The 14,550-nt window shown below is 59.5% G+C and overlaps 5 protein-coding genes across 5 annotated transcripts; 3 read left to right on the forward strand and 2 right to left on the reverse strand.

Annotated features, from left to right (window-relative positions):
- Window positions 1-365: 365 nt before the first annotated feature.
- Window positions 366-1,911, reverse strand: YMR099C (Glucose-6-phosphate 1-epimerase). The gene is made up of 8 exons (XM_062774741.1): window positions 1,757-1,911; window positions 1,683-1,702; window positions 1,478-1,568; window positions 1,403-1,429; window positions 934-1,349; window positions 797-883; window positions 683-749; window positions 366-645 (listed from the first exon to the last, which is right to left on the reverse strand). Exons 1-8 carry the CDS (start codon window positions 1,802-1,804, stop codon window positions 547-549), a joined length of 855 nt encoding a protein of 284 aa, XP_062630725.1. The 5' UTR covers window positions 1,805-1,911; the 3' UTR covers window positions 366-546.
- Window positions 1,912-3,318: 1,407 nt separating this feature from the next.
- Window positions 3,319-5,421, forward strand: GND2 (6-phosphogluconate dehydrogenase, decarboxylating 2). The gene is made up of 5 exons (XM_062774742.1): window positions 3,319-3,448; window positions 3,623-3,656; window positions 3,781-3,839; window positions 3,923-3,966; window positions 4,014-5,421. Exons 1-5 carry the CDS (start codon window positions 3,429-3,431, stop codon window positions 5,336-5,338), a joined length of 1,482 nt encoding a protein of 493 aa, XP_062630726.1. The 5' UTR covers window positions 3,319-3,428; the 3' UTR covers window positions 5,339-5,421.
- A 168-nt stretch (window positions 5,422-5,589) lies between these two features.
- LOC62_06G008218 (uncharacterized protein) lies at window positions 5,590-6,671 on the forward strand. Its single transcript, XM_062774743.1, has 3 exons — window positions 5,590-5,841; window positions 5,878-6,007; window positions 6,067-6,671. The coding sequence occupies exons 1-3, from the start codon at window positions 5,621-5,623 to the stop codon at window positions 6,589-6,591; spliced, it is 876 nt and encodes a 291-aa protein (XP_062630727.1). The 5' UTR covers window positions 5,590-5,620; the 3' UTR covers window positions 6,592-6,671.
- Window positions 6,665-10,386, reverse strand: YKT6 (Synaptobrevin YKT6). Its single transcript, XM_062774744.1, has 10 exons — window positions 10,020-10,386; window positions 9,844-9,955; window positions 9,472-9,779; window positions 9,294-9,404; window positions 8,742-8,829; window positions 8,264-8,694; window positions 7,257-8,214; window positions 7,155-7,219; window positions 6,836-7,117; window positions 6,665-6,800 (listed from the first exon to the last, which is right to left on the reverse strand). The coding sequence occupies exons 1-10, from the start codon at window positions 10,161-10,163 to the stop codon at window positions 6,741-6,743; spliced, it is 2,559 nt and encodes an 852-aa protein (XP_062630728.1). The 5' UTR covers window positions 10,164-10,386; the 3' UTR covers window positions 6,665-6,740.
- Window positions 10,387-10,838: 452 nt separating this feature from the next.
- On the forward strand, window positions 10,839-14,514 carry SGIP1 (SH3-containing GRB2-like protein 3-interacting protein 1). Its single transcript, XM_062774745.1, has 4 exons — window positions 10,839-11,557; window positions 11,608-12,124; window positions 12,177-12,568; window positions 12,606-14,514. The coding sequence occupies exons 1-4, from the start codon at window positions 11,267-11,269 to the stop codon at window positions 14,418-14,420; spliced, it is 3,015 nt and encodes a 1,004-aa protein (XP_062630729.1). The 5' UTR covers window positions 10,839-11,266; the 3' UTR covers window positions 14,421-14,514.
- The last annotated feature ends 36 nt before the right edge of the window (window positions 14,515-14,550 follow it).

Raw genomic sequence — 14,550 nt, forward strand, 5'->3', positions numbered from 1 at the left:
ATCACCGCCAGCCAGCAGAAAGCGGAAGCATTTCGAACAGCCTGGAAACTTCCTTTTGGGAACCCACCACTGCTGCTCTATCGCGTAGCGAGCTGGCCAGCACTCGTACCAGTTGCAGTGCGCAGTGCATGGTGATGTACAAGTCTGGGACGAGCTCGCATCTACCACCTTATCATGGCCGAGACATGGTGCCTACCAAGTTCAGGACAAGTCTCACTGACCGGGCCGAGCATCATGGGCCCGGAAGAGGGCTCTGTGCGATGGGCACTGATAACCGTGATATGGCGTCAGACCAAGCCAAAGCACAATTGATACAAGCTCCATCCATTCCAGCAGCACGACCCGGGGCTCGAGCTACCGCACTGGCACTGGGCTGATAACATTAAGCTATTGACATCGTCCTAGCACAGAATAATACTTGGCTGCTGCTTCAAACAGAGACAGGCACTGCATTGCTTGTCGGGGCTTGGCAGCCCTGGCTGTCACCAAACGAGAGCACGAGGAGCGGTCCGAGTCACAACGCCACAGCTACTACAGCTTTGCTAGTCAAACGAGGGTGATGGTCTGCTGGCCGATGAACTGCTCCCCTGGAGGAAGGCTCTTCCACTCGCTAACAAATCCGGGCTCGACGCAGATGTAGCGGTCCTGGCCAGTCAGCGTTCGCCTCGTTCACGGCACTCACCCATCCTCCGGGCTCCATGTCTCCCATCTTGCTTCCAGCCTCCTCGGTGGGGTTCCAAATGGTAGCGCTGAAGGTGTTAATCAACGGTAGAGTTGCAGACAAGTCGCAACATACTCCTCGAAGCCACGGAAGCGGACCTTGTAGCCACCCTCCTGGCCATCGCTGACCTGGATCTCCTGCGAAGGGATCTTGGCGTAGACGCTGCGTGCGGTCAATCACGGATCTTCCACATTAGCACAGTCAAAACCTACCGGTCAAGCTGGCGGTCGACGACCAACGAGCCACCAGGCGCCTTGAACTCCTGGCCTCCAAGGACCTTGTCCTTGTAGCTCACGCCAGCCGCAATACCAGTGATCGAAATCTTGGAGGCGTCGGGGACGGCGAGGTAGGTGTGGAGGAGAGCCTGGAACTTGAAGTCCTCCTTGCCGTTGTTGCGAACGTGGAGGTCGCTGACAAGCTGGTGGCCGGCCAGGGTGACAACATAGTGGACGTTGATGTCCTGGTGACCAAACGAAGCCGGAGGGGGCGGGGCGACGAGGCGGACCGAGACGCCCTCCTCACGGTCGAGGAGGACCTTGTCGAGCTTCCAGGTCTGAGTGCGGAGGAAACCGTGCTGCTTGAGCGCGGCGTACTCCGGGGGCGACGAGGGAGGAGGGCCGAAGATGGGCTTGGCGTGTCAGTGACCCAGCAATCACCAGTTGATCCACAGCAGCTACTCACGAAGACAACGGGGATACCGCCGCGGATCTAGTCAGATGTTAGAAGTGGCTTTAAACGTCATACCACACAACGTACTGCGGCAGACCCGTCGAGGGCGGCCTTCTTGGAGAGGAAGATGTTCTCCTTGCCGTTAACCTTCCACGAGGTCACCGTGGCTCCGAAGAGGCTGGACAGGGTCAGCATCGGCATCTACAGCTGATCGAGCGGGCGGACATGCCGGCGGCAAGGGCGGATGGGTGTCCAGTTGTGGCAGCGAAGACACTGCCTGTCCCAAACGTACTAGATCTCTGCGGTCGAGCCCTTTGCTATCCGTCAGCACTAGTGATTCATATCAAGACTGTGGTCACGACCGACATTTGCGTGAGTGAGGATGATTGACTTGTCGGTCTGTTCAACGCCCATGATGACAGTTGCTAATGATTGTTAACCGTGAGACAAGTCGAGGTGGTTGTGGGTAGTCGTCGTCGTTGTGGTCGAGCTACAGCATACAACCGCTAGAGCCAACCAGCAGTGACGTATTGCTGGAATGCAAAGGTCGACCGTGGCCAGCCAACAGGTCGATGTCATTTCAGGGTCCAATTTAAATCACGTGAGCGGACGACTCATTCCCGAAAGCGGACCTCCACTTCCGCAGCTACCTGCGACTGCTGACTACAATGTGGGGGGCAGCAACCAGCCTTTGACTTGTCATGCCGCCAGCATATCCAGCATACACGGCTCGGTACCTCGGTCGTTGGTTGTAGCATGACCACCACCCAGCAGCCAGAGCAGTACGCACGTCATGCTTCTCGCAATTCCGAACAGCCCAGCGCTACCAAGACTATGAGCGGTTCGCCGGCCGATCACTCTAGCATCTCAACAGCAGTCAATCACTTGTTGGATGTCAACGCCGATCTCCGTGCGGACATGCATGTCTGTGAACCATGCCATCCGGCCGAGCATCAAGTCCGGTCATGTTGTGTGTCTTGCAGAGGCAATAGATGGGAACGGGTGGTAAATCACGGCTAGAGCAGCTGATTCAAGTGTGGGGTGAACACGGTTCTGGAGCGGGCCCGCCTGGGTGTGGAGGGGTGGAAAGCTGAGGGTGGACGGGCCGGACTACCGTGGAGGGAGGTGCGGTAGCGGCTTTTGGCACCGGACCGGAACCCCGAAGCCACGCTTCATCCTCGGGGCGGCGGGTGTGTCGATACCGCCAATGAGTGATGCGCCAGAGATAGGGACGGGGTAGGCCGCAGCAGACAAATGTTGTGATGCATCGAGTAGAGGCGGACATGCACGCGGGTGCCGCCAGAGAGAGCATGATGCATCGAAGCCAGAGTTGTGTGTCGTTGCAGCGACGACGAAGAGGGCCGAGGGCCGATTCCAGTCTAGTTTGACAGGATACGCAGTCCCCCGTCCGCTGTGTGGGCCAGATGACCATTCGAGCTGACTGCTTGCCTATGCATTTTGTGACCGATGTATAAGCTCTGGCCTGGCTCTGTGATGACATTGGCAGGCAGAGCGGAGTGAGCGGACATTGCTTCAAGGTGAGTGTCAGGGCAGTGACGCGGCAGTTGACTGAATCTTGACCCTGAATAGGCCAACTTGCGTAGCCACAGAGAGAGCAGAGCAGAGTGACCTCAGTTCCCAACGGGTCGGGCTCTTCTCCCCCAAAGGCTTGCAACGCTTGCTGCTTGGCCAGATGGGTCATGGAGCAGCGCAACCCAGCCAGCCAGTCTACAGCGAGCGAACGAGCGACCGCCCCCCCTAGGGCCGTAGGCCTCCTGCCGTCCACGGGGGTCCTGAGAGTGCTGACCACCGGCCACCCAATACCGCACCGCACGGCACTTTCTTTGCGCCTGACGACACACGCCCATCCAGACGTGCCGCCCCTGCCGCCTGCCGCCCCCACCATCTCGCTCCCACACCCCAGCCCCCCCATTTCGGCCGGCTGCGTCCCATTCCCCTCATAACCCACCCACAACGACATCATCTTTCTCTTCTTTCCATTACATTCTCATCTCTCTAAAATACAATCAAAGTAGAAATGTCGAACGACTCTCAGCTGTAAGTGTCCTGTGCTGGCTACCTGCACCTCCCCCTCTGCTAGCGATGCCTCTCTCTCGACGTTGTCATCACCTGGCGGCTAGCTCGCTGGGAGAGGAGGACCTCGTCATTGGCCTGAGCGGAGGAGTAGTAGAGCCTAACCAGTGGAACAAACGTGCTGACAATCTCTTCCAGCGCCGATGTTGGCCTTATTGGTCTGGCCGTTATGGTGTGTTCATGTTTGCGGCTCTGAGCTTGCTTGTGTTTCTGACCATCGCCTCTTCTGTACCTGCTCCCAAACTGTCCCTTTACTTCCCTTCTCCAATGCCTCATCCTGTGCTTCTCGCAAATAGGGCCAGAACCTCATTCTTAACATGAATGACAAGGGCTTCAAGGTTGTCGCCTACAACCGGTGAGTTGAGATGAGCTGAGCCGGCGTGGGAGGAAGCCGGGGAGAATGGACGAGGTCAGCAGGACGGGCTCTGACGTAACCAGTACCACCTCCAAGGTCGACAACTTCCTTGCCAACGAGGCCAAGGGTGAGTTTAACCAACCGTCGTTTTTGAACTGGCAGCTAATGTTGTAGGCACCAACATTGTCGGCGCCCACTCGATCCAGGAGCTTTGCTCCAAGCTTAAGCGCCCTCGCCGCATTATCCTCCTCGTCAAGGCCGGCCAGGCCGTTGACGACTTCATTGCCCAGCTTGAGCCTTACCTCGAGAAGGGTGACATCATCATTGACGGTGGTAACTCGCACTACCCCGACACCATCCGCCGCTGCAAGGAGCTCGAGGCCAAGGGCCTCCTCTTTGTCGGCTCGGGTGTCTCGGGTGGTGAGGAGGGTGCCCGTAACGGCCCTTCGCTCATGCCCGGTGGCTCGGAGGCTGCCTGGCCCGCTATCAAGGAGATCTTCCAGAAGACCGCCGCTCAGGCGTTCGGTGAGCCCTGCTGCGACTGGGTCGGCGGCACCGGCTCGGGCCACTACGTCAAGATGGTCCACAACGGTATCGAGTACGGAGACATGCAGCTCATCGCCGAGGCCTACGACATCCTCAAGCACGGCCTTGGCCTCCCCACCGACGAGATCGCCGAGATCTTCGCCAAGTGGAACACTGGTGTCCTCGACTCGTTCCTGATTGAGATCACCCGCGACATCCTCCGCTTCAAGGACACCGACGGCGAGCCCATTGTCGACAAGATCCTCGACAAGGCCGGCCAGAAGGGTACCGGCAAGTGGACTGCCATTGACGCCCTTGACCAGGGTATCCCCGTCACCCTCATCGGCGAGTCGGTCTTCGCCCGCTGCCTCTCTGCCCTCAAGGACGAGCGTGTCCGCGCCTCCAAGGTCATCCCCGGCCCCCCCAAGCAGCCCTTCCAGGGCGACAAGCAGCAGTTCATCGACGACCTTGAGCAGGGCCTTTACGCCTCCAAGATCATCTCGTACACCCAGGGCTTCATGCTCATGCGTGAGGCTGCCGTCGTCAACGGCTGGGACCTCAACAACGCCGGCATTGCTGCCATGTGGCGTGGTGGCTGCATCATCAAGTCGGTCTTCCTTTCCGACATCACCGCTGCCTACCGCGCGGACCCCAAGCTCGAGTCGCTTCTCTTCGCTCCCTTCTTCCAGAAGGCCCTTGAGAAGGCTCAGCCCGGATGGCGCCGTGTCAACGCCCAGGCTACCCTCTGGGGTATCCCCATCCCTGCCTTCGGCACTGCCCTCTCGTTCTTCGACGGCTACCGCTCCGAGATTGTCCCTGCCAACCTTATCCAGGCCCAGCGTGACTACTTCGGTGCCCACACCTTCCGTGTCCTTCCTGGCAAGGAGAACGACCACCTCAAGGCCGGCGAGGACATTCACGTCAAGTGGACCGCGACCTCGGGCAACGTCTCGTCGTCGACCTACAACGCTTAAGTTTAGTGTCCTTGTGTGTAAAATTGGATGCTGTAGTGACTTGCCATTGGCAAAGATGCAATGGGGAGTGATTTATTAGCAGATGGAGTGTGCATTGGTGCAGCGGTGTGTGCATGGTGGTTGCGTGGCTGAGGTTGAGCAAGTTGAGGGCCGGGGGGCGATAACAGGGCGACACCTACCGTGGGAAAGTTTTACTCGCACACCAACATTTTATGGACCGGAGATGTCCTGTGATGTCTGTCGACCAACCTCTCCACCAACTTCAGCACTTAGCATCACACAATGTCGTCGGCTCTTGCAGGACCCTCGTCGTCCAAGAAGACCAAGTCGTCCAAGTCCAAGACGCCCGCACGCGTGCCGACGCCACCAAGCGAGTCGGACAACGAGTCGGTCGCCAGCGCCGACAGCGAGGACATTGACGACGATGCGCCTGTGAGCGCGCCGGCGGCGGCGTCGAGCTCCAAGCGCACAACGGCCGACACCTCGAGGGGAAGATCACTTGCGTACGTTCCCTGTCTTTCTCCCGCGCTCACGCCCAGTCGCTACCAGCCCCCAGCGGGAATGGAGCCCGTCAACGTCTCGGTAGCGTTCGGGTCGTCGCCATTCGAGTTTGGCTCGCTGGCGCGCAAGGCCGGCGTGGAGCTGTGGGCGATCCGCGTGCCGTCTGATGTGAGCTTTGATGACTGCGGCGATATATGTCTGGCCAAGATGCTGACGCCCGCGCCCAGTTCAAGACGTCGCGCCTGGCCAACCTCTCGCTCCAGACGCCGGGGGACAGCGTGCGCGGCGAGCTGACCTCGCACGGCAAGACGTACGCCCTTGGCGCGGACACGGACAGCGCGGGCGCCGAGATGGCGGGCCTCACGCTCCTCGTGCCCAACGTGTCGGCCGGTGGCAAGCTCCAGCGCGCGCCAGTCAAGATCAGCCGCAGGCTCATCCTCTCGCCCGGCGGCGCGGGCGGCGACAAGGCCGACGAGGCGACAGACGAGTACGTCGCGCCGGCCAAGGCCAAGCGCGTCCAGCCAGAGCACCTGCTCAAGTTCCGTAACCGCGTGTCTGGGTTCGACACGCCCGGACCTGCGGCAAGCGGCGAGTCGAGCGAGGTGGCCGCTGCGCCGGCTGAGGTGTTGGCGAGTCCCAAGAAGAGCAAGGACAAGGACGGCAAGGACAAGGATGGCAAGCGCAAGAAGCGCAAGAGCGGGGCCGACGAGGCGTCGCCGTCCAAGAAGAAGAAGAAGACGGCGGACGAGTAGGCGGCGGGCGGTAGACGTAGGGCGGTTTATCATCGCATGAGGGGGTGGATACATAGAGGGCTATGGACTTCATACCACGGTTGTCACGGATAGGCAAGATACCAGCTGCGTCTGGCTGAACAAGTTAGGCCCGCAGAGTGCACAGTACACTACGTCAAGGCGAGCGGGTCGGTACCTCGCCATACGTGGTACAGCTTCTTGGAGAGGGACTCGGTCGTCAGCGCCAAAAACACCGCCAGCCTACCTTGCCGATACGGCGCTCGCTTGGCGCGCCATTCTTGAGACTGCGAACCTCACACCCAACCACCATCTCCTCGGCGGCGAAAGCGCCCTCGACTTCCGCATCCTCGTACGCCTCCATGAGGCTGCGGAAGGATGGGAAGCGGTCTGCGATGCTGCCGGCAGCCGACCACGTCAGGCCTTGAACTTCTTGCAGCATCAGCTCGAGGGTTTCGGCCGGCTCAGCCGCCTTGCGGGGGTGGTCTGGAGCCGAGAAGGGCAGGTGCGACTTGGACAAGAGCTTGAACTGCAGCGTTAGATAGCTGCCTTCGCTTCCAACTCACAGGTCGGGAAGCAACATCGCACGCCAGGTTGAAGACCCAGTCTTCAATCTCTTCCGTCTTCTCCACTGTCGCGTCAGTTTGCTCCGGGCCAGATCTCCCCACCTTGAACGACAAAGACCATCTCGACAAGCTGTGCCCTCAGAAGCTCGGCCTCCACCACGGACTTGTCCACACGCCCGTGCGTGGCGAGGATCGAAGACGGGCCAGATTGACCGCCCGAGAGCCCCGCACGCGCGGCGTCTCTGAACGCTCGGTCGGCCAGCGATTTCGTCTTGGCGTGATATTTGTCCAGACCGCGTACGAGAAGGATCACTTGGTCCTCCTTCTTCAGGCGGAGAGTCAGGCGGAGATCCGCAAGCCACTCGACGAGGGCCTCGCCCCCCTCGGCGACGAGGTCGACAACGTCGTCTGCTGAGCAGACAAGGACCACAGTGGGGTCCCACTCTGTCCGCTCTTGGTCCAATGGAATGTATCTCTTGGTGTTGGTGTCCCATTCAGCCCTAATGTGCCGCAAGAATCGTATCGTCGCTCCGACCACTGTATCCGTCTCAGACATGGTGTGGATCGTGGAGTTTGAGGCCTCGAGGCGAGTCTTGATCTCGGGGAGAGCGCCTGCAATCGGTGCCGACGGCAGGGAGAGGTCATGGGCGAGATGGACCTCGATATCCCGCAACGCGTCCGTCTTGGATATTCGCAGCTTGTTGACGTCGTTCACCTTTGTCTGATACGACTTTTCTGCTTCCTTGGCGGCCTCATGTTCAGTCCTTGAGCAGGCAGCATTACCTACCTTTGCCTCGTCCCGCGCACGCGCGCGCTCCACCTTTGCTGCTTCTTTCGCCTCTTCACGCTCTCGCTTCTTCTTGGCTCGAGGGCTTTCACCAGTGTCGGCTTCATCAGGATGAGTAGGGGTACGATTTGACGACGCTCCCTCGGCGCCAGCTGGCGCCTTGCGCTTCTTCGTCTTTGTCGGGGTCGGCGTTCGGCTCCCTTCTCGCGCAGACACGGATGGGAACCTTCGGTTGCTGAACTGGTCGACGGAGTCGAGAGCTGATCTCCTTTGCTGATGGGCGTTAGAAGATTCAAGAGCACACCACGAGTTATCTCCTCACCTTTGGCCGTTGTTGCTCGTCACCACGCCGGTCCCCTGATCCACCAGCTGCGCGGGCTGGTCGCCGAGATGGTCCAGCAATGGCCGAGGGGCCGAACGACTCGGTAGCACTGCCATAGTACGCAGCTGGCGGCGGGCGAGATTCAAGACCACGGCTGGGTGATCTCCTTAGCGGGGAGAGCCGTGAGCGGCCTGCGCGTTCCCACGGTGGGGCGTGGTCGTCGAGGTCGTCGCCTCCCAAGTCGCGGATTGCGGCGTAAATGTCGTACCCGTCCGACGATGGATTGGGCCCGTCTGACGAGGATACGACCTGGACTTGTGTTCTTGCGACTCGCTGACTGAGAAACAAGGGCGACGTCGAACGAGCACGCGTCGAGCCGACAATGGCAATGTCATCGTCCGAGTCGGACGCGTCGGAGAGAACAATGATCTCTGGGATGGGTGAGCGCAGTGCGGGCGGTGGGCTTGGGTGCGTGTACCTTGATGCTGCGACATGCTGGCCATGCGGTATACGTTGGTCAAGCAATGGAAGCGAGGCCGGTGCGCATGTAAACGCCGTACAATGAGCTGTGAGTGGTGATGTTGTTGTTGTTGAAATCGGTAGACTTGGACAGAGTGGTTGACTGGGTTGTAAGAATCCCAGTCAGGCACGGTTCATCACGTCGCGTGGTGGCGCGTCTCGAACGTCGCTAACGTAGCGCAAAGCAGCTACAGTAGACATCTCCACAACTCTCATGCCTTGATCCGTCAGCGACACGACCTGCATCACATGGGCCGCTGCAGATGATGCAGTCTCGGTACCACTAGCATTAAGCACCGATCGAGGCTGATACACATGTCTCGAAACGGGTACAACTACATAACAGCTACCATTATCCGGCTGTCCCGGGAGTGGGCGGTAAGAAGGCCGCCCTCCAGTATTCGTCTAAGTGGGCAAACTGGACCAAACGTCTTTACATGACAATGCAGCACGAGTTTTGCTGGGCGCCATGTCAGTACGGGATGGGCATAGGACTTTGCCACCGACATACCTTCTTGGCAGTCTTGTAGAACATCTTGCTCTGCGCCGAAAGCGCGTTGGAGCGCTCGACAAGGTTGTCCAGCTTCTCGCCACGCTCCAAAACTGACTCAATCGTCTTGTGCTACGCAAAGTCAGCCATTGGTTCAACAGAGGGAGACCTGGGGATAGAAAACCCGCACGACACCTACCAGGACAATCTTCGTCTCGTCCAACTCCTGCTGGACCTTCATGATCGTGTCGGCCTGCTTTGGGTCCTGGTACTTGGCGAGGTACGTCGCCAACGTACCCTCAAGCTTGCCCTTCTGAGCAGGAGCCAGGCCGCCGGCGGCGTTCTGTGAAGGGTTGCCGCCGAAGGCGGACGCGGAGGCCGCAGAGAGCGATGGGGCGGCCGAGGGGTTGGGGAGCTGAGTGAGAAGCGAGTTGTTCTCGTCAAGCAGCTTGGTGAGGAGCGAGAATGCCGGGCGGTAAGGGTACTCCATGTCTGTGATCATGACCGCTGGCGAATCGTCAGTACAGCGGTCATTGGCATGGCCACCGGGCATGGCAGAGGGAAGGCTCACCGGCCAAACCGAGCCCGCCGGGAGTGCGACCGGGGACGCGGAAGACATGCGCCTTGTAGTTGTTCTCCTCGACCGACGAAGGCTGGTTCGGGGGCGTGCGCTCTGCGACTGTCTGGGGCAAGTTAGTATACGCCAGCCGTTTCAGATGACAACGACAAGGGGCCGCGCGTGCGCACCTTTGTGAAGAAGGTCATGAACTCTCCAACGCTACCGCGCTGGTAAAAGGAGAAGCTGGCCAGGTCCTGGGCAGTGCCGAGAAGGGTAGCCTGAGCGGGGGTGCCCGAGGTGACGGAGAGCACGGAAAGCGAGTAGACCTTCATGGTGATTGAGGTGTGGAGCGCTGACCAGGTGAGATGGGAGTGTTGCGAGCTTGATTTGGGACTCTAGATGCGGTGCTAGTAGAGGTCTGAGGAACGATGGCCTAGTTGTGCCCGGTTGATATGCGTGTCTGATTGTGTGTGTTGTGAGATTGAAGATTGCGTGGGACAAGAGTCTGAAGTGTGTGTGATTGAAACAATGTCGAGATGGGTGCGGGCCGAGCGGATGTCGTGTTGTAGTTGGTGTGGTGGTTGGTGGTCAGGTCGCCGCTTGCTGTGACTGCCTGTGGTCGCAGTGTGTGGTGCAGCCCAGGCAGGCAGGCAGGCCCATGGCCCATGGCCCTTGGTCGTTTGGATGGTTTGCCCTGGCTGTGCTGCTGCTGGCTGTGCTGCTGTGACCTGGCTGGCTTTGTCCGCCCTGGCCGCCGCCCTGCAATGATGATGACTTACTTTTGGCAGTGGTCCATGACATGACCCATTTCTTGGGCGTCAGAGTTGCCAGATTGGGCAATTTTGTGAATCTCAGGCCGGCCGGCTTGCTTGTTGGCTCGCTGGCTGGGTGCCGGCCAGTCGGCGCGGTGACGCACGCAGCAGCCGCAGTTGCTGCCAACATGGACTCACAGAGCACCACCGCACACTGCACACCCATCCACCACACCACCCTCTTGACTCCGCATCCTCATCCCCCCCCCGTCCACCCCGACCCCTCACAACCCACGCAATCCTTTAGGCACGGCAGACGCCGACCGAGCCCACTCAACCCGCGCATCCACTTTGACTGTCGCTCTCTCTCTCTGTCTGTCTGTGTCTCCTTCAACCCACATCATCCACTCTACAAAGAGCACGCACAGCTCGTAGTCTATACGACATCCCCCCACTCTCTCTCGCTCTTCCACATTCCGACGTCCTCCCCCAACGCAACGGGGAATCAGCTGTCCAACAAGTGCCCTCAACCTTCAGTCTCTCTGTTGACTTCGAAAACGTGGGCCTCGGTTGCCACATCCTCAACAAACGTCACCACCTGCAAGTCTCTTGGTGGTCCTCCGTTCAGCCGTAGAGCCGCCATCTCTCCTCTCCCCTTCCCTCGCCCCCGCGTCTCCTTTACAATGGCGGACTCACTGCCACAGGACACGTGGATCAATGCCTTTGGGGGTGTACCGCCGCGAACTCTTTTGTCCAGCCTCCAGCGCCGGCAACACGCCTCGCAGACCCACGTTCACGCGCTCGCCGAGCTGTTCCGTGAGCGAGCTGCCATCGAGCAAGAGTATGCTGCAAAGCTCCAGAAGCTGGCTCGTGCGGCCGAAGCTGGCCAACTGAACGGCAAGGGCGGGATTGAGTGGGATCGAAGTGGAGGTGAGGCCAAGCTCTTCAACTCGGTTCTCTCCGACATCAATGAGGTGAGGACCTGGCGCGCTCTTCAACTCACGAATGCTAACACTATTTCCAGACAGCCACCGCCCACTCCAGTCTCTCACAGCAGCTGAAGAGCGATTTCGAGCAGCCTGTCCGAGACCTTCCAAACAAGATTGAACCATGGCGCCACATCGGCGACCTGGAGTCGTCTCTGGACCGCACGCTCAAAGATCAAGAGAAGGTCCACGCCAAGTACGAGAAGGCAGCGACCAAGGGCAAGTCTGCTAAGACAGAGCAGCTCTCTTCAGAGCTCTCGGATCTTGGCAACAGTATCAAGTCTCTCTCGCCCAGGGCCTGGATCACCTTCCAACGGCTTGACGAGGAGCGACTTCGAGCGCTGAAAGAGGTCGTCGTTCGCTTCGCTACTGTGCGTTCTGATGCCGCCAACAAAGAGGGAGAAAGAGCTGCCTCTACGCTTTCCAACCTTTTGGGCTGGGAGACTTCCGACGAGGTGATTACTATCGGTCACCGCCTCGGCGCAGGTGGGTCTGGGTCTGCTCGTCCCAGCGCGTCTCGTCCTCCTCCGCCTGCAGTCAACACTACGGCTACTGGTACGTCACCACAACAACTGATTCTCGCCCTCCTGATCTGACATTGATGCAGTGAACAAGAGAGCGTCTGTCCTCCCCGGAACCCTCCCTTCGCCAGGCGGCGACTTCAGCCCTCGTGTTCAGAGAGCCAACGGTTCGAGCAGCAACTTGAGCACTGGCGGGGGCGGCGGCTTTGGGGGCCTCAAGTCGATGCTCACTCGGAAGGGTACCACTCGCCAGCGCAGTGGAAGCGAGGCTACCTCGACCAGGAGTTCAAGGCGACCAACCGGGGACATGTTTGAGCCTCTTGACGAGTCTGAACGTATCAATGACCGCGCTCTCGACAGTCAATCGGTCCGTGAATACCGCGAGTCACCTGAGAGGTCGACGTTCTCGGACATTAGAGAGAGCGAGCGCTCGCACGAGCCTGCCTCTCGCCAGACCACTGGACCAGGACCCGTCCAGGTAGGTGCTAATTGGATGCTCATAACTGATGTGATAGACACCTCCTGTTGATTCGGAAGGCTACTCGATCGCTCCAGCTGATAGGCATCGCAACCCCTGGGAGGATCCCAACGATCTCATCCCCACCCCTGCTTCCGGCAAAGGGCTCTCTGCAGCCGGCGGCGTCGCTCTACCTTCCGCCATCCTGGCTGCCGACCAACGTAACGCACAGGACAACCAGTCCAGCACTGGTGGCTCTATTGGGGGGTTCGATGGAGCCCCTCGCCTCAACCTCGCTCTGGCTCCCAACGTTATCCAGGAAAGCGAGGAGGAGAGGCAGGCGGCTCTTGCCAAAATGCAACAGACCCTGCAGATGGCTCCTCAGGCCCCGACCCGACGGGGCACGGTTGCCCGTGGTCGTCGTGAGGTGCGCAACACCATTCAGGCTTCTACCAAAGAGAACGGCCCTATCCCTCAGCAGCACGTCAAGGCTCTGGCTCAAATGGGCGAGGATGAGGAGCGCCTGGCCGATACCAAGGCTCGACTGACAGGGGCTGAGCCTACGTCCCAGTTATCGGCGCCGATCATGGACCGCCGCCGCCCTTCGCTCTCGAGCGTGAACTCGTCAACGAACCCCTTCGAATCACCTTCTGTCACCCCTGGCGTTTTGCAGAAGGAGTCGGCTTTCGGAGCCTCACCAGCGGTCAATCACGCAACAGACTCTCCGGCATCAGGGGCCCCACCGCATGCTGCTGTGGCAGCCAACGGCGCTGGTTTCGGCACCGCTGCTGTTGTCGGTGCCGGAGCGCTCGCGGCAGGTGCTGTGGGCGCTGTGGGTGCTGCTGCTGTGACTGCGCATGCCGACAACTCCATTTCCGGCGCACCGTTGTCCTCTGAACCAGAGTCGCTCACTAGTCCGCCAGTTCCTTCCGGCATTGAGCAGGCCAAGTCTCCCCTTTCTGTCCCAACCTCCCCTGTCACTGCCACCTCCCATGTGGCTTCCCCTTCGACCGCTGTTACTTCGCCCATCAATGCCCTTACCCCCCACACCATTGCCCCCGGTCTAAACGCCTCGCTGATCGAGACTGTCCATGCTTGGACCCAGAAGCTTGCGTCTCAGCGTACAGTGATTTCTGGCGAAATTCACGTCTCCCTCTTGGCCTCGGCATCTCGCGCGCAGCCGCAATCAGGCTCAGCACTTCACATCCGTCTGACGGACTTCGATGCTTTGGAGTCGATCGCACCGAACCCAGCTTTCTTGGCCCAAGTGCCTGATCGCCCAGGAGAGTACTACCTCAACACGGATGCCGTTGCGCAAGCAACAGGTAGCCCGGAAGAAGGATCCAAATCCGCCGGCCCAGTGCTGTTCAAATATCACGTCCTTGTGCCAGCCGGACAAGAGACTGCTGTGGCGCCACTCGTCCTTAACCCAGCCTTCCAGGTTAAGGATGGCGAAACGCGTATGATTCTTCAGTACCGCTCTGCAGCCAACGCAGGCACGATTTCCAACTTCCGCCTTTCTGCTCACTTCCCTGCCGAGCCAGCTATTACGAGCACCCAGTCCAAGCCTTTGTCCGGGTCTTGGGATTCGGAGGATGGCTCGACCGACCGCCGCATCACATGGACCCCCCCTCAAACTCAAGCCGGTGCGGAGGGCAAGATCATTGCCCGCTTCATTACTGGCGCTACGAACCGCATCCCGCCTAGCAGCGTGGATGCCCAATTCGTCCTGCCCGACCACCTCCTCTCTGGCATTGGCATTGAAGTCGTGAGCGACAGCCCAGCCGCGGTTGCAGGCTGGGGAGCATTCGACAATGTCTCGCGTGCGACCGTGTCTGGCAAATACGTTGGTGGTATCGTGCTCAACCCGTAATGTATCCAACTGCTCGAGGTTTGTGAACGGATCCAGGCCATAATAGGAGAGATAACACTTAGTCATTTCAAACGAATGTAATCCATTTTGCTGCACTGCGAGTGCCACCAGCCATGAACGGAGGAGACAC

The sequence above is a fragment of the Vanrija pseudolonga genome, chromosome 6 (assembly GCF_020906515.1).
Source record: "Vanrija pseudolonga chromosome 6, complete sequence".
NCBI lineage: Eukaryota > Fungi > Basidiomycota > Tremellomycetes > Trichosporonales > Trichosporonaceae > Vanrija > Vanrija pseudolonga.